Here is a 25,563-nt window from a genome sequence, read left to right on the forward strand (position 1 = left end):
GAGCAGTTACATTTCTCATGAAACAACAAGAATAATTATAACACAGGTATATACAGTAAAGTATTTACAACAATTATACATCTCTATAGTTCCAGCTGTAAAATCTTGAGAAGTAAATGGATTGATACTGCAGAAGGGAACCATTATTGTAAAGAAGGTTATTGTTTTTATTTTAGTAGAGAAAGGTTTGCAAGGAGTTCATTATGTATTTTGAAGTTAGTTATAAAATTATGTAGGAAGGAAGATTTTAGTATTGTATAGGTTCGTAAAGAGTTTGAGATATACTGAAGTAAGTTATAAAATTATATTGGAGGTGGTGGAAGATATTAGCATTGTATAGGGAGGACAGTGGTAAATAGCACATGACTGAGAGAGCATTACACAGGATTTAGGCTGCCTGTTCTAAACTGGTGTACCTAGAAGGTTTATAACTGTATCTTGCTAACCATATTAATAGGCAAAAGCTTTTCAGTTTCTCAGTTTTTATATTATCTTTTGTTTGGTCTCTTCCCACATATCCCTTAGCTGCTATAGCAGAATCCTTTTTAACCCATGCTCCTAAATGCTTCATTTTATCATGTCACCATGAATGTGGATATTGCTGAACCAATTCATGCATGGGTGCATAGTTTTACAGCTATAGCCTTCGTTTTATCTTCGTTAATTTTATATTCCAAAAAAAACTTTGAACCATATCAGAATGTTCCACAACACTGGGATGTCCTTTTATGGTTTTATCAGGTACAAAATAATATTTCTGTAGGTAAAGTCAACTTTTCTTGATTACCATACCGGTTATATTCTTGAATTTCTGTGTCTTTATTTTCTTTGCCAGTAGTTCTAAATAGAACACAAATAAAGGGGAAAGGGGACACCCCAGCCTGGTTCCTCTGTTCAGACACAACTTATCAGAGAGAAACCCTCCCACTTTGATTTTTTCCTCCAATCCCTTATGTATCCTCCTAATTAACCTTATTGTATCAGGGAATGCCAGTGCTTCCATTGCCCTGTTCAGGTAATCCTAGCTTAGCTTACTCTCTTGAATGCTTTCTCTACATCAAGACCCACCAACAGCAGTGGAATTTCCTCACATTCTGCTTCCCTCTGGATCATCATTGTGCTATTAATGTCAAATCTTTGCCTTTCCTTCACAAAACCACATTGATCTGTATCTATCAATTTTGGACATTTTTTATTATCATGATTTAAAATTGAAATGGGCCTATATAAAGCTGGAGCTGATGGGTCTTTACCGTCTTTAGGTATTACAAGCACTGCAGTTTTTTTTCCAGGATTTTGGTGCCTCCCATCCTTTTAAAATGTTCAAACGTACAGATCTTTATCACTTTTCTTTCCTACTAGCAGCCACACTTTTACAAGGAATACCATCTACTCCAGAGACTTTCCTGCAAATTGTTATACGTCACTGTTTTTATCTCATCACCTCCTATCTTAACTGTTGGTGATTGATCATCATCTACCTCTAACCTTGGCATGTTTAAGTCTTCCATAAATATTTCCATTTGTGCTTTTTCTTGATTTCCACAATTCTATGCTTTATACAAACTTTCATAAAATTTCCAAAATATCTCTAATACCTCTACATGATTTCTGGTTATTTTTCTTATTAACTCCTACGTTTGGCAACAACCTTTTCAACTTTCTGATGTCTAAGTGTTTGTGCTAAATGTTTTTGTGCTCTGGAGTTGTCATCAAAAACAGTTGCTTAACAGCAATCTTTCTAAATTCATGCATGTCACCCAGATGCTCCCTTATTTTCTCTTTGACACTCTGCAGTTGCAGCTCCTCTTGTTCTGAGAGGCTCTCCTTATTCTGCAGTACTTTAACCTTTGTCAGCCACTCTAATTAATTCTTGTTGTTACTTAACCATATGATGTTTATCGTGTTTCACTGTTGCAATCATTACCATTGGGTTATCCTGCTGGCAGGCTAACCGCAGTCGGCCTGAGTTCCAAAGTCTAGGTCCAGCGTCGGTTGCTGTCGCCTCTTCCCTGACATCAGTGCACCAGGGGTATAAAAGATGCAGCCGACACCATTTTCTCCAGTCTTTCTTGCTGTGCGGTGCCCGAAGCAAAAGCAGTTCGCAAGTGCCGGTCGGCCGACTCCTGAGATTTTCACATTCGAATTTCAAAACTGAAGTCTTCGTTAAAGCTAAGTACCCCGTTGGGGAAACTTTTTTCTTGCTCCAGACCGATGTCAGAAAAAGTTAATAATTGTATTTCTTGTGGGAAGCAAATACCTCATAAGGATTTTCATTCTTACTGTATTCCTTGCCTAGGCCCAGATCACGACATTGCTAGTTGTCGGTTTTGTGGTATATTTAACCAATGCACTATTAAGCGTCGGTACGATTTTGCATTACATTATTTTGGCAGAAGATTCAATTATATAATGCTGTCAGAACAGCCGACGACCGGAGTGTATAAAAAGCGCAAAGAAAAAGAAAAGAACAGGCATCCGAGGTCCAAAACCAACGACGAGGCTTCTGTTAGGCCTGTCGCCGGTTCTCAGTGAGGTGCTTTCGCAGCCCTTGATGCCCACTACCTCAGAGCCACAGGTCGCTTCCGACTCCCACGTGGAGCCGACTAGGCTACTGGAAACTCAAGGTATTGGACACTCGGAAACTATTCCCTCAGATGGGTCTGGAGCCGCTGAGCAGGCATCGGCTTCTGAGGGTGTTTTCAGACCTACACAGTTGTATGTAAAACCATCTTCAGTAACAAAGGCAAAGACAAAAGCACCTGTAAAGACAAAGAAGCAAGCACAGCATTCTCCTGGACAGGCCTCCATGCCTAAAAACAGATGCTTAAAATGGCCGAAGACCTAATTACTTTGATCAGGGGTTCCCATCCCCCTCCTGATAAGAGGCCTAGGCAAGAGATAGAATATGAATCTTCTGATCAGGTTTCCATTTCCTCTGATTCCTCTTCTGAACAGGAATATTCCCTTCCTCCCTATGAGGATTCTGATGCTGAAGAATCTATCCCTTCAGCCTCTCCTCCTGAGGATTATTCTTTTGGGGAGACCCTGCATACCATGAGGGAGCATTTCCACTGGGAGAGCCAGGATTACTCAGAATTCAAGAAAAGGCTCAGAGACTTCCTTTTATTACATCAGCACAGGCCCCTTGCTATTCCTCCTGTTTTAGATATTGTAGCTGATGTATTTTCAGAGTCTGGTCTGTCTCCTGACTCTTTACCACCAGCTCCTGTTAAGCCAGACAGATACTACAGAGTGCCTGATTCACATAAATTTCTTTACAAAATCCTACTGCTGACCCAGAAACTATTTCTCAGGGTCCCAAGGGGGTCAAGGCTTCCACTGCAAAAAAAACCCCTAAACCCTCTGATAGGGATTCTAGGGCCCTGGACAGATGGGGGAAAAAAGATTTATACTTCCGCTACCTTGGCTTTAAGAGCTTTAAATTGTCAGTTTCATATGCTTAAGTATCAGCAATATCTTATGTCACTTAAACAGAAAATGATGGCAAATTCAGAATGTGCAGAAAACAAAGAAATGCAAGATTTATTGCATGCAGCTGAACAAGTGGGAAAGCATACTTTGCAATGTGGTTTTGATTCTCTAGAGGCCTCCTGCAAGGGCCGCAGTTATAGGTTCTGTTATTAGGCGGCATGCTTGGTTAAAAGAACAGAATCTGCCCGATCGTGTTAAAGCAAAACTATTAGATGCTCCTTTACAGCATGATACTTTGTTTGGTGTTAAAGCAGAAGAGGTGTTGAAGAAAATGGAGGACAAAGCTAAATTTATGCAAACAGTGAAGGATTTCTTACAGGTTCAGCCTCCCAGATTTAGCAGAAACTGACCTACAAAAAATTGGTCCTTTCCAGTGTCAGACCACAAAGAGGCAGATCACAGCCCCAAGGCTCATACAGGCCTAAACAATGGGGTGCTTCTACCTTCAAAGGTGGAGAAGAAAAATCACAGCCATACAGGAAACAGTCTCAATGACTTCCCCTGCCAGCACCAAGCACTTATCTTCTGGCAGCTCCTTTGGGGGCAAAACTAGCACTTTTTTCACAAAATTGGCACATAGTGCCCCAGGACAAATGGGTCCTAAATATCGTGTCTCAAGGTTACAGGTTCCACTTTCACACCCTGCCAAGACCACACGGTATGCCAGACCTGTCACGCAATCAATGGGCAGAGGCACAAAAACAAGTTTCTTCTCTCATGGACATGAGAGCCATTCAGCAAGTACCACAGCAAGAGCAGGAACAAGGATTTTACTCAAGGCTATTCTTGGTACCCAGAAAGGACAAAGTCTGGAGACCAATACTGGACCTGTCCATCCTAAACACATTCCTCGATATTCCAAAATTCAAAATGTTAACTCTGCAGCAGCTTCTGCCCATGCTGGGCAAGAACGCTTGGCTTGTGATTTTAGACTTAAAAGAGGCATACCTGCATGTTCCAATCAGACAATCATGCAGAAGATACCTCAGATTTATAGCTGGCTCAAAGCACTACCAATTCTCTGCACTGCCCTTTGGCTTATCTACTGGCGCCCAGGGTCTTCACAAAATGCCTGGCACCAGTAATTGCATTTTGCAGACAAAGAGGAATACAAATCTATCCTTACTTGGATGACTGCCTTATTCAAGCAGAGAACAACGACATTCTACTACAGCATCTGGTGTTTGTAAAGATTACTAACAGGTCTAGGGTTCACAGTAAACGAAAAGAAATCAAAACTTGTACCCTCTCGAGATAATATTCTTGGGTGCAAGCATAAATACAACTGCCCAGATGGCTTATCTCACGCCAGACAAGCACAGACAACTGATTACTTATTTCACAATGTTGGCAACAAAGACCCAGTTATCTGCAAGAAAAATTCTGCAGGCGTTGGGCTTCATGGCATCCTGCATACTACTAATTCCATATGCAAGACTGCATATGAGGAAACTTCAATGGTATCTAAAAAGTGTTTGGACTCAACATTGCCACAGCCTGGAAAGAATAATTACCCTCATTCCCTGCCTGCAACAGGAGTTTCAATGGTGGGCAAAAGCCTGTCACCTCAACACGGGACAGCCATTCACCTTACCCACAGCCAGGCAGACATTGACAACAGATGCATCAGATTATGCCTGGGGTGCACATATGGCAGGAAGATGTATTCAGAGCACATGGTCCACAAGTCAAATGCATCTACATATCAATAAAAAAGAGATGCTAGCTGTTCAGAATGCCCTGACAACCTTCAAGGACATAATTAATCCGGGACAACTACTGATAGACGGACAATACTACAGTTATGTGGTACATAAACAAGCAGGGGGGCACACATTCTTACCCTCTCTGCAGACTAGCTATGAACTTGTGGGAAACAGCACTGACCTACCAAGTACATCTGCAAGCACAATTCCTGCCAGGAAAGATAAATACTCTGGCAGACGAACTAAGCAGAAACCTAATGGATCCCCACGAGTGGAAATTGGACCCACAAGTATTCAGCATGATAACAAGGAAATGGGGATGCCCAGACAAATACCTATTTGCCTCTCCTCACAACTACCAATTACAGACATTCTGCACAAGGATTTATCACAAGCAAGCATGGAAAGTGGATGCTGTATCCTTCAGATGGAAAAACCTAACAGTATATGCTTTTCCTCCTCTGCCTCTCCTCCCCAAGGTACACCTCAAGGTCAGACAAGAGAAGCCAAAAATGATACTGATTGCCCCAGACTGACCCCGCCAGCACTGGTACCCAATCCTAAAGAGCTTGTCTCAATGCCCAGCTTGGACATTACCTCTAATTCCTCACTTATTGACCCAACAGGACAGTATGATACTGCACGGCCAACTCAGGACCTTAAACCTGGTGGCATGGTGTATAATGTAGCCATTCAAGGCACACCTCTGTCTAAAGCAGTGATGGATGTTATTTTGTAGGCCAGGAGGCCTAGCACCAGAAAATCTTATGCAGAAAAATGGAAGAGATTCTATGCTTGGAACCAGACACAAGGTATTGACACAACTGCTCCAAATATTTCTCAGATTTTGCAGTACTTAACTGAGATGCTGGATAAAGGCCTTTCCTTTTCATCAATTAAAATTCATGTCTCTGCTATCTCAGCTCATTACAATACAGAACCACCTATTTTTTCTCATCCATTACTAAGGCAGTTCCTCAGAGGGGCCAAAAACATAAGACCTCCAAGGAGAGCACCAATACCTGCATGGGACCTCAACTATGTCTTGGAAAAAATCACGCTGCCTCCGTTTGAGCCAGCCTCTACAGCTGATATAAAATTCTTATCCTGGAAAACAGCTCTGCTCCTAGCAATTACCTCTGCTAGACGAGTCCCAGAGTTACAGGCACTTATGGCTGTGGAACCCTTTATCATTTTTCATCCGGACAGGGTTTCTCTAAGGACAAACCCTACATTTGTGCCTAAGGTTGTGCCCAGCGTGGCCCTTAACCAAACAATTCATTTGCCTACTTTTTTCCCAAACCCACAGAATAAGGGTGAGAGACTTCTGCATTCTTTGGACATTCACAGGCAGCTACACTTCTACTTGGACAGAACCAAAGCTTTCAGAAAAACTGAACAACTTCTAGTGGCATATGCCGCAGGATCACAAGGAAAGCCTATCTCAAAACAGACTATTTCAAAGTGGATGGGCCACTGCATTCGTTTCTGCTATTCACAGCATGGCAAATCAGTGCCTAAGGGCATTAGGCCACACTCAACCAGAGCAGCAGCCACTTCAGCAGCCTTCCTCAGAGGAGTACCAACCAAAGACATCTTAGAGGCTGCAACTTGGAGTTCAGTGCATACTTTTACAAAGCACTACCACTTACCTCTCTACTCTAAATCCAGGGCAGGCTTTGCCACTGCAGTTCTGCAGGGCCTAATAGCTTCTCCTAATCCTATTTAGCACCAACCTCCCAACCTTAACTTTGGGATTCAACCCAATGGTAATGACTGCAACAGTGAAACACGATGACCATAGTACAGTTGTGTGCCTACCATAAATTTAGATGTTCAAGTGTATTCACTGTTGCAGTCCAAGTTACCCACCCACCATCCCCCTTTTTCTTACTGGAACTTATCTGTACTTCTCTATCCTATACAACCTATGTGGTATATTTGCTTATAGGTGAAGGAAAAGTTGTTTTTTTGTGTATGCATGCTTATTGGCATTATTTAGCCTACCTTTTTAAGGGCACCTGACATCTGGGGCAAGAAAAACTGAAGAAAATGGCGTCGGCTGCATCTTTTATACCCCTGGCGCACTGACGTCAGGGAAGAGGCGACAGCAACCGACACCGGACCTAGACTTTGGAACTCAGACCGACTGCGGGTAGTCTGCCAGCAGGATAACCCAATGGTAATGACTGCAACAGTGAATACACTCGAACATCTACATTTACGGTAGGTACACAACTGTACTTTGTCTTTTGATTTCCGCCCTATTTTTAAACTCCACTTTCATTTTTATCCTACTCACTAGCTATAACTTATTTTATCCTCCCTTATAACTTCCAAATAATTTCCACTGTCTATTCCTTAAATTCCTGTTTCTTTAATGGGTAGGTGGGGAAGTGCCAGTGTCTCATTTTTACCTCATTAATGTGTATTTATCTTGCCTATTATTGGTGGATGCTTTTTTCAAAGCTTTGTTAGATTATTGTAGTGCCACATTTGCCCATTGCTAATTTTTACTATCAGAGTTAAGTGATTGATTTTAAGTTTCATATCTGCTGCAGTTTTAATACTTTATGCAGGACTGTAGTACATTCTGATGCGGAAATGATATGCATTACAATTCTTTTCTATGACACCACTGCAGTAAAAATAACTTCAGGTGGCCATTAAGAAGAAAATGCCTTAGACATTAAATGACTGGGTGGGGTGGCCTGATGGAGATATCAAGCAGGAAGACTTGTGTAGAAAAGAAGTTAAGAATGTTTGCCATTGTTTTCATAGCATTTTTTTAATTATAGGGTCAACTTTGTGAGATGGAGAACATGCGCATAGAAATGCAAACTTGGATTAGCCAGTGCCACGATCTGCAGAGCAAGTTGGAAGAATGTGGTCAGAGAAAAGCAGTCAACAGGTAAAAGCTGCAGAATGTACAAAGTGGTAATATTAATAAATTTAGCTGGCTGTAGCCATCACTTCTTCCCCCAAATATATATTTGTACAATTTCATTAATACTGATACATATTTCATTAGATTTGCATTAATAATGATCGGCTCTAAACAAGATGTTGATTTGGAGTTAAACTGATCTTCAAAGCATTCTCATTCAGTTTGTCAACTTGAGGATCCTGTGCTGTCGAGGCAAATGTGCTCCACAGTGGGTCTGTTGTGAGTGGAGGCAACATGCTCCTTTTGGTGTGCTTGACATCAGCAACACAACAACTTGTCACATACTGTATTTGAGAATACTTTCCTTAACCATATAACTAGTTACCTGTGTATCTGAACTGGTCTGGTTTGCCTTTGTTGTAGACTGTTTTAAGATCAATAATTACATTCAAGCTCTGATTCTAAACTGCTATATTTTTTTCTGATGTGCTGCAGTTTGCACATGAATAAACTGGTTGCTTCCCTCTAGTAGATGGGTCAAGTTGTATTTATTTGTAGTGACTGGGAATTTAAATTATTAAACTAACTTTCGTTTATAACCACACCTTTCAACTTCTTAGTGCAAAACATCTGGACAAAGCCTGACAAAAGGCGGGCTAAAAGCCCCCAAATAGGGACAGATTTTAAATATTGCTCTTATAAACTTTGAAAGTGGCTAGAATAACAGGGTTTGTGTTAACATACATTTTCTGAAGGTGCTGAAGTCTGAAACTCAAATGTATGTCATTATTTAGTGACCTCAATCCTCAGATCATCCTAGTGATTTGCCAGAATACCACAAATTTTATGAGGACTAGCCCAAAAATGTGGGGCTATAATCTGGACATTTGAGAGGTATGCTAGTAATAGCTCAATCACAGGTGTGTAGCACATATGAGTCGTGCAGCGGTAGGCTGTATGTTTGAATTTGCCTCCCCCCAATAAGCTGTTGTGGACAAGCATGCTTAAACTTCTCCCTCAGATTCTATATAGCTGTGGGTTGAATCTGCCAGTTACAGTCAGATGATATTTCCTCATCCAGTAATTTGCAAACTTTTTTTTATTTGTGCTTTATGTATGGTTGCAGTATTAGCACTGTGAAGTTCTGTTCAAAAGTACTGTTGCTGAATATGGTTAATATGTTAAATTTGCCTTGTCTTGCATACTGAGATGGTAGGCACATGTTCATGCACCTTGAAAGGTAGTGTGACTTGTTAATTATTTACATATAAAATTACACTGTTAAACCTGATATTATCTATATTTATTTAAGGGTAAATAAGGTTGCTGCAATTCTCTAGTTAGCGTCTCCTGCAGTTTTCTACCCATCACCTCAACAAAGGATGTCACCAATTTTCACTATATGGCTTAGCAGCCATTAAAAAAGTAATTTACTGGCAACATCTTGTATTATATGTTATAAACTGTGGGCTTATATGTAGAAAGATACAGAAAAGAGACTTTAATGAACACTTAATTATTTGATCAACTTGTTGCTAGTCACTATATTTGAGAACATTTTGACCTTGAAATTAGTTGCCAGTGCACTTGAACTCAGTTTGCCATTGAAGACTGATTTTAAACCACCATTCTTTCTGGTGTGTTGCATTTTGTGAATCAGAGTACTGGTTGTATCCTTATATTAACTTTATACTTTTTTGATTATTGTAATGTGTGCATGAAAATTTACGGTTACTCATGGAGATTTTCTCCCCGGGCCTCTGCTGAAAAAGGACATGTGTCCAGTCGGACTTTCCCAGGAAACAAATGTTAAATAAATAAATATACATGGGCCCCATGGGCCACTGCACTGTCATTACACTTCCATCCCCAAACAACCTGCCACTGTCTACATTTATAGTACCTAACCTCTTTCCACTGTACAATAACATTCTTTTTCAAACATATCTGGAAAAAAGAAACATAAAAACTGCTAAAATCCCATGTGTAAAACACTACCTGAATACTGCAAAAACACCAAAAAAATATTAACAAAGCCATGCCATCTTCTTCGACACTAAATTACTCAGCAAAGATGGGGAAACTTATACATCTGATGTTGTCAATTTTCATTTTATCTTCAACATATGGGTTTGGATCTTATCCCTCAGATACAACTCAGCCGTTGTAATGGCTCTTGGCAACCAAAAAGCTCTCAAGCTCCCCACCCTACCCACAATGCATTTCTCCCAATACCTCCGATCTCGTTTGTCACTTCGTGAAGACGTTGTCTTTCCAGATAGCTCTTGTGCAGTTACGTGAAACTTGTAAGTTTATTTCCCTTGTTACAGCTATATTCTTAAATTTAAAAACTTTAAAAACAATTTTTGGTTAATTGTTCCCTTTTTGTATACCCTACGTAGTTGTGCAGTTTCCTTCTCTTCTTTCCTCTGTACCACGGTACTACTTCTCAAAAACTATTGTTAATAGCTTTTTTTTTCCTTTCTAGTGTAATCCATCGCTGGTATAATTTTTTTGTCCAAAAAAAAAAAAAAGAGGTCCATTTTTTGTCTAATTCTGTTCCTAGATATTGTTTCCTTATGACTGATAAATCAGGTAAGCCATGTGGCTTTAAGAAGTGTTCGAAGTGCGAACATAAAATTTGCCTGAGTGACTAGCACAATATTTGTTTATTGCCTGATTCCCCTTCACTTGCAGGAAGATTGTGAAATATGTCAAGCATTCAACCACAGGGCCCTCAAACATAGAAATAAGCTGATACTCAAAGGTATGTTGCCTTCCTCCTTTGAGGAGGCTATTTCTGGCTCAGACAAACACCAGAACAAAGACTCTTCTAAATCTGGACAGTCAAGCCCAGGTTCCTCCCTTTCCTCCAGAAGCTTGGACAATGGAAAGAAAAGACCTTCTTCTGCTCTGAAGATATCAGTGGAGCCATCACCTAAAGTTGCTAAACTGTCATATCCTAAGAGTCTTTCAGATCCTACAACTTACAGGACTCCCCACCTTTGGATGCGACCACTTCGGATCAGTTTCCTGGCATGCAAAGATAGATCAGATCTGTTGTTGCAGCATCCTATGGAAAGCCCTTTCAAACCCATAAGGGTCTTACATAGGACTCAGTACTCTTTCTTTCGACCCAGTGCCATCCAGAGTTCCTTCTCCTTTCATAAACTGAAGTCACCATCTGCATCGTCAACACATTTAACAAGAAATTTCAAGGAAGATGATGTGAAGATGATGGTCAAGAAGATCCTCTCTGTGCAAGGTATTACAAGGACCCATTCAGCTTCTATCTCTTAAGAGTCAGGAGTTCCAAATGTCATCATTCCCTCTTCGTGTTCCTCCAACTTCCCTTGAAGTTTCGTAGTCTTCGGATCCGATTCATCTGGTATTGTCTGCATCAGATCCAAGGATCTTTCCTTTCTCGGCTCAGACCTTCACTCTGAGTTCCTGGGCACAGTTGGAGCCAGGGAGCTCTCGGGGCTGTGGCAGCCTGGTCAGGTCAGCGATAGTGGGTTAGACTCTAAAGTTTTCTGAGCCATCCCCTTGTCTTGCAGCCTTGGCTGTGATCAGCCTGGCCCCAGCTTCTGCTTTGAGAGCACTGTCATCTGAGTTTGAGGAGGCAGGGAACCAAGGGCATGACCTATTGGATCAGGGGTCCTTACTCTCTTGGGGGTTGTCAGCTTTTGAGGCTGTGGAGAGGGCCATGTCTGTCTTGGCAGTACAGACAGTATCTTCCCCATCGGATCCGCAGCTTTCTGCCTTGCAGAAATTGTGTCCAGTATCTCGACCAGACCTCCCACAGGACAAGTGGGTCCAGAGGCCCCAGGCTACCCACAAGAGTTACCCTATCTTTTCTGATACCTCCCCAGAACACCCCCACAGAGGCAGTTGCTCAGAAGATGAAGTACATGAGGAATCACGTAGACTCCACGGAGGAATCCATCACCAAAGCCACTGACCTCGATGAAGGTGAAGGATCCCCACAGTCACCTCCAGATGATGTTTCCTTTGAGACATCCTAGAGATCTTGAAACAGAGGGGTGGGTGGAAGGTTAGCATTCCCTCATTAAAGGAGTCAGTGTACTGGCGGCTTTTGGATCCCATCCCTCTACCTCCTGGGTGAACCCACTCGCCAATGAGCTCATTGAGTTGATCTCTTGGCGGGCGTAGGAGGCTCCAGATTCCAATGAACCCACTCCTCAGACACCAAATAAAATAACAGCAGCACTGGAGGATAAAAATTTTTGATCAAAAGGTGTACCAGTAGATGTCATGGTCATGGTGGCGGCCATGAAAAAAAAACTTGTGGAAGAAAGGTCTGCTATTCATCCTCCTAATATGGATGCTAAGATGATGGAGATATGTGGGAAGCATGTCTTTTCTTCGGTGACCTTCACTCTGAGGCCCCTAAATTATCTTTCCCATTTTAACAGATTACAGAGGGATCTGATCAAGGAGTTATTAGATACCCTCTCAGGAGCTGTATCTAAAGGGGTACAGAATTCGGTCAACTCTGTTATAGGTTCATAGGTTGATACTAGGCTATCTGCCATGGGGCATTTACAAGCCTACCCAGTGTGTGTTTGGCTTTTGCCACCCTTTTAAACGAGTTTACTACACCCTTTTAAGGTTAGTTTACTGTGCCTCTGTCTAGCAGTGATGCAGAGGTAATCCCCGGGGTAAACTTACGATCACCCATCCACTCGTCAAGATTCCTTTTGAAAAGAAGGAGTGAGGGGCTCTGTTTGACATGGACTGGGATTCTATTCCAGAGTGGTGGGAGCCTCTGGGTTATAAATCTGTCCCTCCAGCATGTTCTATTATCCTATTCCAACCTCCTCCGTGAGGCTCATCTCACATGTAGCCAAAGGGGCAAGTAGAACTGCGAGTTCGGACATCTCTATGAGGGGGCAGGCCTGGATGCACTTGTGCGACTTTGCAGAGCCTTTTAAGTGGTCTTCAGTGCTTCATTTGACAGCACTTCCCTATTTGGCCCAAAAGTCAGAGGTACACTGCCCAGGTGCGAGAAGGATGGGAAGACCCTTTCTACCATAGGCATACATTTTTCCACTCCTTACAGACCATACTCAAAAAATCAGAGAAGCAGTGGAAAGATGCCGTTCAAAAAAAATTACAAAGGTCTTTTTCAGATACATTAGGAGAAAGTTCCCTTAGGGGCAGAGGGGGGAACAATGATGGAAGATGCCACCCTCATAGCAGAGGAGCTCCACATCATCTAGGGTCCAGAGATACATTCTTTGGGAAGCCCTTTCAGTGCTCCTGAAATAAGGCCTGAATGCTTCTCTCTGGAGGCAATCTGGGGTCAACTATCCCTGCACCTGAAAGCCTGACTAAACATAAATGACACATGGGTGCAGAGGATTTTATCCAGAGGATACTTTATACCCTTTTCCTGTCCACGGACCGAAAGCAAAAAACTCCCCGATGTTCCACCCAGTCGGAGTGAGCAAGCAGCCATCCACATACAAAGGCAGCTAGACAAGAGCGTCATCCAAAAAAAGACAGGGGACTGGAGACCAATTTTATATCTCAGCAGATTTAACAAATCAATTTGGCACAGCAGGTTCCAGGTGGTCACCGGTCATTCCATTCTTCCATTCTTGGAAAAGGAGGATTGGATGTGCTTGATAGACCTTCAGGATGCATACTACCACATAAAGATAGACAGGCGATCCAGAAATCGTTTATGCTTCTGGCCGTGAACCAGTCACTGTCAATTCAAAGTACTGCCATTTGGCCTCACAACAGCCCCCAGAGTGTTCACCAAAGGTATGGCAGTAGTAGAAGCACAAGGCAACAAGAATTCTGGAAGTTTCCATACATAGATGACTGGCTGATCTCCACCCCAACCAGGCATCTACCTCTAGAGGCAAGAGACATGTTTATCTGAACATGTTCTTCATTAGAAATTACAATAAACTATGAAAAATTAAATATAGACCCCTCTCAAGATTTGGATTTCATAGGAGGAAATATAAACACAACTAAAAAGGTAGCATGTCTTCCATCATCAAGAGTGATAACCATAAGAGATCATGTCAGAAAGTTACTACACAATTCAAGAGTATCTATTTAAATGGTACTTCAAGCCTTAGGGTCTATGGCAGCAGCAATAATAGTTCCGTCAGCAAGATTCCACATGAGAATCTTACAGTGGCTACTCTCAGTACAGTGGCCAATCCTTCGCCAACCCTTGTCATATAAGAATCACTAACATTTGCAAGGAGGATCTTTCATAGTGGATTCAATTAGATTAACTGATACAAGGTCGTCCTTTTGTTCCCCCTCACCCCAAGGCCACAGTCACCATGCGTCTATATCATATTGTACGATGTAAATAGCGAATGATATTTCATCATACCGATAATATCGAGCGAACGGAACAGCAAACTTTTTCCCAGGGAAAAAATTTTGCTGCTTCGTAAAAAAAAAAATAAACTTAAACACAAATTTAAGTGGGAGGCTTCGCCTCCCCACTCCCCCCTACTTAAATATACCAACTCTGAGATCGCAACATAGTGGAGGAAATGGCAAAGCCCCAAAGACGGCCCACCAAATTTTTTCCCTGGGAAAAAATTTGATGTTCGTGACTTCGCTATTTTGCCATTTCGACAGTATGGGATCGACTAAATACCATTCGCTATTTAGTCCATTCGATAGCGTCATATAAACTCGTCACACAGACACCTCCCAGATAGGGTGGAGGGACATTATCTGGGAAAAAACAGTCCAAGGTACCTGGTCTACAAAAGAGGCCATCTCGCACATAAATGTCCTAGAAATGAGAGTGGTGCTACTATCATTGCACGCCTTTCTGAATGCTCTTCCTCTGGTGACAATTGCGATTCAATTGGGACAACATGTCAGTAGTCTGGTACATCAACAAACAAGGAGGGACCAGCTCATACCCCTTATGTTGAGAGGCGCGCTCTGAGTATGGCAGTGGGCGATCTCATCCAGCCTCTTCATAGTAGCAATGCACATTCCAGGAAAGTCGAATGTGATAGCAGACAAATTCAGCAGATCCATTGTTATGCCTTATGAGTGGTCCCTCAATCAGAAAGTGGAGGAAGATGTATTGTGCAAGTGGGGTCAGCCTTACTGTGACCTTTTTCTGTCCACTCTAAACAACAAATGCAGCAGCTACTTTACCCTGATCCCCCAAGAGGAGAGCCCCCCAAGGAATTCTCTCACTTATGATTGGCCTCCCAGTCTCTTATATGCTTTTTCCCCAACTCCGTTAATCCCTAAATTTCTTCAGAAAGCAAATGGGTTGAAGAGAGAAGTAATCCTCATTGCCCTGTATTGGCCTTGACAATTCTGATTTCTCTTTCTTTGGCCTCACCTACAGAAGAAACCATGGATTCTGGATCCAATTCTAGATCTTCTGTCGCATCCAACAGGAATGCCTCATTCAATCATTCACATCTTAAGCTAACAGCTTGGTATCTCTAGTTCCGTTGATATCCAGACAACCTATGCTGTGCATCACTTTCTACTGTCCACTCATAAGCCATCTTCTCAAAAGCTGAATAACAGTAAATGGAGGAGATTCGTACATTGGACACAACAAAGAGATGTAGATCCCTTTTCTGCTCCTATCCACACTGTTCTGGAGTTTTTAGTTCAGTTGTTTTTTTTTGAGGGAGAAGCTTATTCTGCAATTAAAGTTCAGCTAGCTGCAATTTCTAAATTTCACATTGGATTTGATGGTTCCTTGTGTGCTTCACCTAAGCTCTGCAAAGCCTTCTTGAGAGGAACTCTCTTACTCAATCCCCATTATATAATCCTTCACCACCTTGGCATCTAAATTTGGTATTACAAAAAATTATACATCCTCCTTTCGAACCAGTGAGACTACCTGTCAACTCAAATTTCTCTGTTGGAAAATCATATTCTTTGTAACCATAACATCTGCAAGAAGAATATCAGAGATTCAGACTTTATCATCTCAGCTGCCATACTTGTTTTTTCATAAAGACAGGGTTAATTTGCGTACTAACCCATCCTTTCTGCCTAAGATAGTTTCAGAAAACACCATCAACCAGACTATTAATCTACCAGTTTTCTTCCCAAATTTCACCAATAAAGGTGACTATTTGTTACATGTGTTAGATGTTCACAGACAATTACATTTTTACCTTCGTAGAACAAAGGACGTAAGAAAAGAAAGTCAACTATTTGTCTCCTTTTCAGAGTCTAGATTGGGCCTTCTGATGACCAATGTTACTTTATCCAAATGGATTACAGACTGCATATCTTTTATTTGCAAGAGACTAGGCTTAGAGCTACCTAAAACAGTTTGGACTCTTTCCACTACAGCCATGGCAAACTCTTCAGTGTCTCAGTCCAGAGCGTCCATGGATATTTGCCCAGCAGCCACCTGGGCTACACCTCATACCTTTATCACTCATTACAAATTGGATTTGGTCTCCAGGAGTAGGGCCTCTTTTGGTTCAATGGTTTTGAAAAATATCCTTCCATAAGGCAACCCAGGAAAAAGGTAGCTGGGGACTCTGTCCCATTTGTTGAGGATAAAATGAAAATTGGCATAATCAGATAAAATAATTATGTACTCACCATAATGTTCCAACTGTATTGTCCATTTTCATTTTTTCCTCAACAACCCACCCTCCATCCCCTTGTCACTTCCTTTTTTAAGAAGAGTGAGTTGACCTAAATTTGACAGTTGGCTAGCCTCAAACACCAGAAATGGTCTTTCCCTTGTCCAAGGTGTTTCTCTAATCCATTATCTTTCTATTTTTATCAAGAAACAAGATCTGAGGTGATTGGGAGAGATGCATTATGGGTAGGGGAGTTTTAAAGCTTTTTGGTTGCCTCAAACTAGTGCTAAAGCCAAGTTGGAACCAAGGGATCAGATCCGAACACATATGTTGAGGAAAAATGAAAATGGGCAACACAGATGGAACGTTATGGTGAGTACATAACTTTATTTTTTTTCTGTTCCTACTTTTGTCAGTTAATATCAAAGATGATAATCTTGCTAACATACATAAAGCACAAAAACTGTTAAAAACATGCTAAAGTTGACACCACTAAATCCTCAGCCGTACAAATAATCATACACAAGAGTGGAAATCCCAAATGCAGAAATCAACTTGGACATCAACAATACAACAAATAATTCAGATCAACCTCTTATAAAAAATAAAACAAGTGCAAGAATGTGTCAAAAACTTAAAAGAGTTGTTACTTTTGGATTTGTTTTCTTTAATACAAACTCTTACTGAAATTTAGCTAAGCATGAACAACATGGGCACGATTAACACATTCCAGAATTAGTATTGCAAACGCAGTTATGACTTTGATATCAAAAATCTGCCCAAGTCTGTGATACATTTTCAGTTTCCATACAGATTCCAGTATGCTTCTATAATCTGTTGTTTATGTATCATATCAAATGCACTTATGAACATGCTGCCCACCTTTCATGGTGTACACTTGTCTGCCCTCATCCTTTCAATACTTCAATTCTATCTGTGTTATCATTTGCTTTTATTGTTCCCACACATGCCGTGCATGAAGATGCAGTCTTCCTCCTCCTTCCCTCTGTGGCATGGATTCCCTTTCTTGCATCCCCTTCATAATACTTACATTTAATTTTGATTTAGCATTTGATTTGCATTTCTCAGTGATTGCATTTTTAGCTTCTAACACTACTGCAACTCAGTAAGGCCTTGCTACATCTTGATTCTGTTAAATCATTACGTCAACTTTTGTACAACATCCCTGTATTCAAAACCAATCATTTCACCTAGTGTGTGTTGTGAAACATTTTGCAGGGCTTGTTTAAAGTTTCCCAGGACCAGGCACTCTCGAAACACAAGCTTCCAATTTTTTTCTTTATTCTCTCTTACATCTCCAACATCCGTCTTCCATGTCAGAAAATATGTTTGTAGTCTACTAGGAGTATAAAAGTACCTTTGCAAATATTTCCAGGCAAATATTCTAAATTAAAAGGATTTTATTGGGTACTTGGGTGCTAAGCTCATTTTGTTTTCCCATTTCCTCTTAATTACTTCATTTCATTCTTACAGTTATCGACCATTTTTCATAACTTACTTGATCGCCTCATCTAATTCTCCACCTGTATAATGAACTTTACTGCAACTGAAGTTTCAGTGCATGTCCCCCTCTCCCCATTTCTTCCATGTATTCTGCTATTAATCCTTGATATGTTGGTAGTCTCTTGGGCACAGATAAACCAATTGTTTAGCTCTTTCTTATTCTGCAAACTTTCCTGCCTGTGTAATCTTTTCCCAGTACCTTGGTTCTTTAAACGTCTCTAGTTGTTTCTCACCTCTTTTTGTCTATTTGTCCTGTCATAAACTATAGGAATACCTTTTGGTGGGATCTCCTTCATCTACCCTTTTATTTGTCTTGTGTGTATAACAGTCTGGTCAATAGAACGGGTGGATGACAATTGTGTGGTATCTTAGGTTTTGGGAATCTGCCCTTTCACTGATATTGTGTGACTCTGGAATAAGAATATATAATTAGCAGTGGGGGGTGGGGGTGCAGGCCCCCCCCCCTGCAAAAAAAAAAAACTTTTTATTGTTGCATGCCCCAAGGTTACTTCTTGTGGTATGGGCAGTTTTGACCTCCCTGACTCAGTAACTCATTTTTCCATTTGGCATAAGTAACGTATAATAGTCTTAAAAGAGTAGCTTTGAAATAACTCTCTAAATCTGGTAATCCTAATCCTCCTTGTGCCACAAGACTACTTTATTTTTCTCATTTAACTGTGGACTTTCCTCTTCCTTGTTAATCCCCTTTAGCTTCTTTATAATGTAACTCACATTTTCTTCCCTGGCTGGTAATAGTAATCCTGGCCAATGTACATTATTATGTTGATAAAGAACATTTTCATTGCTTGTATCCTATTGTCCGTATCCATTGCTATTGTTTTCCAAGACCTTAATTTCCTACTTAATTTCTGTTTAGTTGCCACCCCCCCCCCCGTGTTGCTTTAGCAGCCATTGCCATCTCCTTTTTCAGCCAGTACTAAATTTTTTTCATGACTTCAAACATAAGGATGTTGCTGCAGTAGCCCATTTGTGGGATAGTACAGATGAGTAGTTAATTTACCATAATAGCATATGTTTGAATAGATCACTTTGCAATATTCTTAACATTTGGGATTTTTTTCCACAATAAGCCCAATCCAGCTAGCCAACCTACAAAAGCTCAGGATTTTTTCTTTACAAAGTTGTACGATTGTTCTAGGTATGCTCCAGCATGATGGTTCAAAAGGTATATATGTCCATACCATATACAGAACTTTCATGCCCTAGTAATAAAAGGTTAGATAAAAGGCTTATTTCCTAAAGTACAGTTAGTGAACCCTGGCATGACTATATTAAAAGCAGGATGAAATTAGATCATATAGGAAGTTTCAAGGAGCAGGGGATCAAATAGGGAATTACCTACCCTGATTGAAGGCAAAACTTGTAGAGAATACCCCAATAGGGATGGAGGTGAAAGTATTGGTACTGATTTATTTGAATATCTACCATTGTGGTAAGGTACCTACACACCTGTTGTGGTATTCTTATTAGTTGAGAAGACTTCCAAAGCTTAGTTAGATTGGGTGAAGAAAAATGGGTGGGGGGGGTTCTCAAATTGTAGGATGTCATGGAGGACAGCTTTAGTAAATCCATTTATTGCTTTAGACCGAACATCGTGCTTGACATGCTTATTGCAAGTATGGACAGAGTACAAAGTGGCTGCTTCAAAGATAGAGTTCACACCTTGTAGAAAGGACATCAAAGTGCACACTGCTCTGGTAGAGTGGGGTTTCACTCTTTCTGGTAGCTGCTTCCCATAAATTAAGTAACAGAAGTAACCTGCTTTGCAGATCCATTTGGAAATAGCTTAGACACTGGAAAGCACATTTTCTCTCCTGCAAAAGGCACAAACAATTGGTCAGATATTCATAGGTCTTATTTTTTCAAAGTAAAATCTGAGCTGAACAAATATCGAAAGAATGAATAATTCTTTCTCCTTTAAACATTTGGAATGAAGGCCAGGAATCTGACTAAACTGATTCCAAGTAAATTCAGAAACAGCTTTAGGCATGGAAGAAGGATTTGGTAGGAAGATGTGCTGTATCCCTGTGAAGAAAACAAAAATGTAGGAATGCACAAAAGGGCCTGTAACTTGGCTACTCTTCTAACTGAGATTAAGGCTACAAGTGAAGCAGTTTTCCATGTGAAAAACTTCAAAGAATAGTTAGCAGCTGATTCAAAAGGAGGAAAAGGTAGTTTTCTGTAATACAAAGTGCAAATTCCAAGGGGGGGGTCTCTCTTTCTTTGAGGATTAATATGGAAAACCCCTTCAGAAACAGTTTGACCTGATTATAGTTTGGTAGAGGAGGCTCTAGAGGCTAACGAACCTGAAAATGTTAATTTTTATAGAACAGTAAGATAAGCCAGTACTGGAGTTGATGCCAGACAGAAAACTTTTCCACTCAAATAAATGACAGGTTGGTGTTAGGTTTTCTAACCTTTTTGCAGAATGTCGTGAGAGAAATCGTCTCTGAAAGGGATTAGAATCCTATCATCCTCACTGGGAGCTTCAGAGTATGAAGATTGAGGTTAATTAGTGACTTCATGTCTTAAGTCAGCAGATTCACCAAGAGAGGAAGAGTTTGGTAACAACTCCTGGTCACTTCTTTAAAAAGAGAGACTCAGTTTTTTATCTTGGCCAGAATGTTATCAGCAGAATCTTTGAATTATCCCTCATCTTTAGATGCACTTTCAGAATCTGAGGAAAAGGTTGAAAGGCAAGCATCCCCTTCCAGATTGAGAGGGCATCTGTTGCCTTTGCTTGTTTGCAAGGAGTCCTGAAGCAGAATACACTCAGTTGCCTATTTTGAATTGATGCAAGCAAGTCTATTTGGGGAATTCTAATCTGATAGGTGAGTTGAAGGAATACCCGTTTAACATCCACTTGTGAGGGTATGTTTTAGACCTGCTCAAAGAGTTTGCCACTGTGTTGAGATTGGAGTATATGTATACAGCACTTGGAAAAAAGATTGTGAAATGGCTATTTCCTAAGCTATCATAGCTAATCTGTAAAGGGGGGGTGCAAAACCTTGACCCACTTTTATATACCACATAACTAGTGTTGCTTTCACTGCTTGGAAGACTGCCTGGTGTCCACAGTTGGTGCAGAGTTTTGTGAGGCCATTGATTCCTTTTTTTATTCAATTATCACTTATGACATAGGCACACATACATTGATAGAAAAGGAAATGACTATATTAACATTTTTTTTTAATTTTCAAATGCATAAATATAGATGTTCTTTGTGTTTTACTGTTGCAGTCATCACAATTAGTTATCTGCCTGCAGGTAGCCCTCAGTCGGCCCGAATACCAGAGTCTTGGGATTTCTGCATCAGATGCTTTCGCCTTTTCCATGACGTCAGGTCATCAGGGGTGTAAAACAAGCAGCCAAAGCCATTACGTCAGTCTTTCTTGCCATGGAGGAGCCCGAAGCAGAAGCAGTTCGCAAGTGCTGGTTGGCCGCTTCCTGAAATTTTTGTTTTTCAAGTTTCAAACCTGAAGTCTTCTAAAGCTAAGTACCCCATTGGGGATCCTTTTTTCTTGCTCTAACCAATGTCAGAAAAAGTTAAAAATTGTCTTGCCTGTGGAAAGCAAATACCTCACACAGATTTTCATTCTTACTGCGTCACCTATTTAGGCCCAGACCACGACATTCCTCGCTGCCGTTTTTTTGCCTTGTTTAACGCCTGAACCATTCGTCGTCGGGCTAGCTTTGTCGCTAAATTCTTTCACACTCATTCTCCATATTCCGAAATGACTTTGATAAGCCATCCAACTACCAATTGTCCGAAAAAACGTAGAGACAAAGACAGATCGCATAGGTCCAAAACTGCCGGTGATGCTTCCGTTAAGCTACTCGCCAGTCCACTGGTACTCAGTGAGGCGCCTTTGCAGCCCCTGATGCCCGCTTCTGCAGATTCACAGGCCTCTACTGAGATCCATTCAGAGTCCGGTATGCCATGAGATGCTTCTTCGACTATGGAACCTGCAGATGTCCCTACCTTGGATGGGTCCGGAGCCTCTGTGCAGGCACTGGCTTCTAAGGGTTTATTCCGACCTACCGATGTTCGTATTAAACCAACAACTTTGTTTTTAGCTAAAACTATCAAGTTTCTCAGGCCCAGAGTTCACACTACGCCTAGAAAACCAACGACCAAAGCGCATGCTCAAGGTCCCATGATACAAAAACAAATGCTTAGAATGGCTGAAGACCTTATTACTCTAATTAGGGGAAGCCAGCCTTCCCCTGCTAAAAGAAAAATTGTTTCCTTCTGATTCTACAGACCAGGAGTCCGATGACTCTGACCCTTCTGATTACCAGGACATACCCTTATCAACCTGTGAGGATTCAGATGCAGAGGAATCCATTCCCCTCTGCCTCCCCTCCAGAGGATTTTTCTTTTGGTGAAACCTTGCATACTTTAAGAGAGCATTTCCGCAGGGAATGCCAGGACTATCCTCAGTCCAAAAAGAGACTCAGAGAATTTTTAGAGTTGCCTCAGCTCAGGCCTCTAGCTATTCCCCCTGTCCTGGATGTTGTAGATGATGTCTTCATGGAATCCAGTCTTACTCCTGACACTTTACCACCGGCCCCTAGAAAACTGACAGGTACTACAGAGTACCTGATTCTCACAAATTTCTCTGTAAAAATCCTACTGCAGATCCAGAGACCATTTCCCAGGGACCTAAAGGCATTAAGGTTACTACAGCCAAAAACCCTACCCCTTCAGACATGGATTCAACAGCCTTAGACAGATGGGGTAAGAAGGTATATACCTCTGCAACTCTTGCCATCAAAGCTTTGAATTGCCAGCTTCACATGTTGAAGTACCAGCAACATATTGTGGAACAAATTAAACAAAAATGGTGTTACTTCCAGATTGTGCAGAAAATAAAGATTCATAAGAGTTAATGCATTCTGCAAACCGTTAGTAAACATACTTTGCAGTGTTGTTTTTATGCCTTAGAAGCATCTTGCAGGTCTGCAGTCACTGAGTCTGTACTGAGAAGGCATGCCTGGCTGAAGGAACAAATCTTGCCAGATCATGTCAAAGCAAAACTACTAGACGCTCCTTTAAATCAGAACCATTTGTTTGTCACCAAAGCAGAAGAAGAATTTAAAAAGATGGAGGAAAAAGCTAAATCTATGCAAACAGTCAAAGATTTCTTACATTTACAGCCACCTATATTCAGTAGGCATTAGCCTTCTAAAAACTGGTCCTTTCCAGCCCCTCCTAGGCCTTCTCAGTCGAAAGCCAGGGGAAACAGACCACCAAAAATACAGTCTCAGGGTATGCAGAGATCTAAACAATGGAGTGCTTCCACATCTAAAACAGGGAGTGGTAAGCCATCCCCTTATGGAAAAAGTTCACAATGACTTGTCAGTTATCCTTCCCAGCCATGCCCAATTACTTGCGCCCCTAGGTGGAAAACTTGCCCTTCATACAAAAAACTGGATGTCCATTACTTAGGACCGATGGGTCCAAAGCATTGTATCCCATTGATGCAGATTCTACTTCCATTCACTGCCAACCCCAAGTGGGTTGCCAAACCTTCCTCCAAACCAGTGGGCAGAGGCTCAAAAGCAAGTGCTTTCCCTTCTCAATATCAGGGCTAATCAACCTGTTCCAGTAGAACAAAGGGGTCAGGGTTTCTACTCCAGACTGTTCCTGGTGCCCAGAAAAGAGGGCTGTTGGCGCCCTAACATGGATCTATCCATTCTCAACGCCTTTCTGGTGGTCCCAAAATTCAAAATGCTTACACTGCAGCAGCTTCTCCCACTGCTAGCGAAGGATGCCTGGTTAGTCACCCTAGACTTAAAAGACGCTTATCTGAACATCCCCATAAGGGAGACTTGCAGGAAATATTTATGTTTCAGGGCAGGTTCTATACACTATCAGTTCTCTGCACTTCCCTTTGGCTTATGTACTGCGCCCAGAGTATTCACAAAGTGCCTGGCTCCAGTCATTGCATACTGCAGGCAGAGAAATATTCAAATCTACCCATACTTGAACTATTGCCTGATTCAGGCGGACAGTCAGGAATTGCTACTTCAGCACCTGGCATTTGTAAAAAGACTCCTAAGTTCACTGTAAAACCATCAATGAAAAGAAATCTCAACTGGTGCCCATTCACAAAATTGTATTCCTGGGAGCAAGCTTGAACACAACTTCTCAGATGGCATTCCTCACTCCAGAAAAGCAGGTCTATTTGAGAAACTACTTCAAACTAATGGTCACCAAAACCCAGCTATCTGCAAGGAAAATACTTCAAGTCGTAGGGTTCATGGCCCCATGCATTCTGTTAATGCCATATGCAAGACTGCATATGAGGAAACTTCTGTGGTACTTAAAAAGTCTCTGATGTCAACATTCTCAGGACCTGAAAACAGTGATTCCTATCATACCTTGTCTAAGAGCAGAGTTCCTTTGGTGGGCAGAAGCATGCAACCACAACAAGGGACTGCCTTTCACTCAACCACTCGCCACCCAAACCCTGACAACAGACTCATCAGACTATGCATGGGGGGCTCACATGGCAGGCAAATGCATTCAAGGCAAATGGAGCCCAGGACAAATTCTCCTACATATCAGTCAAAAAGGGATGCTAGCTGTAAAGAGTGCTCTGACAGCCTTCAAAGACCTAATGCTTCCATGACAGCTCCTGATAAAGACAGACACCACAGTTATGTGGTACATAAGCAAGGGGAAAGCCATAATTACCCACTCTGCAGGTTAGCCATGGCCCTATGGAACACAGCCTTGAGCAACCAAGTACACCTTTAAGCTCAATTCCTGCGAGGCAAACAAAATTCACTGGAAGACTTGAGCAGAAATCTACTGGACTCACACAAGTGGAAATTGGAGCCCAAATCATTCAAACTTCTAATCCAGAGGTGGGGGACACCTGAGGTGTATCACTTTGCCTCCCCCGAGAACCACCAATTGAGCAAAGTCTGCACCAGGAACCCTCACAGCAGGCCCTGAAAGATGGATGCCCTATCCTTCGCATGGGAAAACCTCTCAAATTATGCCTTTCCCCCTCTGCCCTTCCTTTCAAAAGTACCACACAAGATCAAACAAGACAGGCCAAGGGCAATCCATATTGCCCCAGAGTGGCCACGCCAGCACTGGTGCTCACTCCTACGCAATCTGACAGCAGGGCTAACCTGGCACCTACATCTCACACTTTCCCTGCTGTCTCAGCATGAGGGACAGATTTTGCATCCACAGTTGCAAACCCTGAATGTTGCAGCCCGGCTTATCCCCTGAATACACCACCAGCAGACCTCAGCAAGCAGGTGCTGGATGTCATCCTTAAGGCCAGAAGGCCTAGTACTAGGAAATCCTATGCTGAAAAGT

General features: G+C 41.6%; 1 protein-coding gene across 1 annotated transcript in view; it reads left to right on the forward strand.

The window, feature by feature from the left end:
* KIF15 (kinesin family member 15) overlaps positions 1-25,563 on the forward strand; it is a 2,415,358-nt gene that overhangs the window by 2,268,958 nt on the left and 120,837 nt on the right. The window contains exon 35 of the mRNA XM_044065522.1: positions 8,000-8,112. Coding sequence (XP_043921457.1) covers positions 8,000-8,112 — 113 coding nt within the window. The remainder of the gene's footprint in view (positions 1-7,999; positions 8,113-25,563) is intronic.

This window comes from Protopterus annectens, chromosome 3.part0, assembly GCF_019279795.1.
Source record: "Protopterus annectens isolate FY-2018-M chromosome 3.part0, PAN1.0, whole genome shotgun sequence".
Lineage (NCBI taxonomy): Eukaryota > Metazoa > Chordata > Ceratodontiformes > Protopteridae > Protopterus > Protopterus annectens.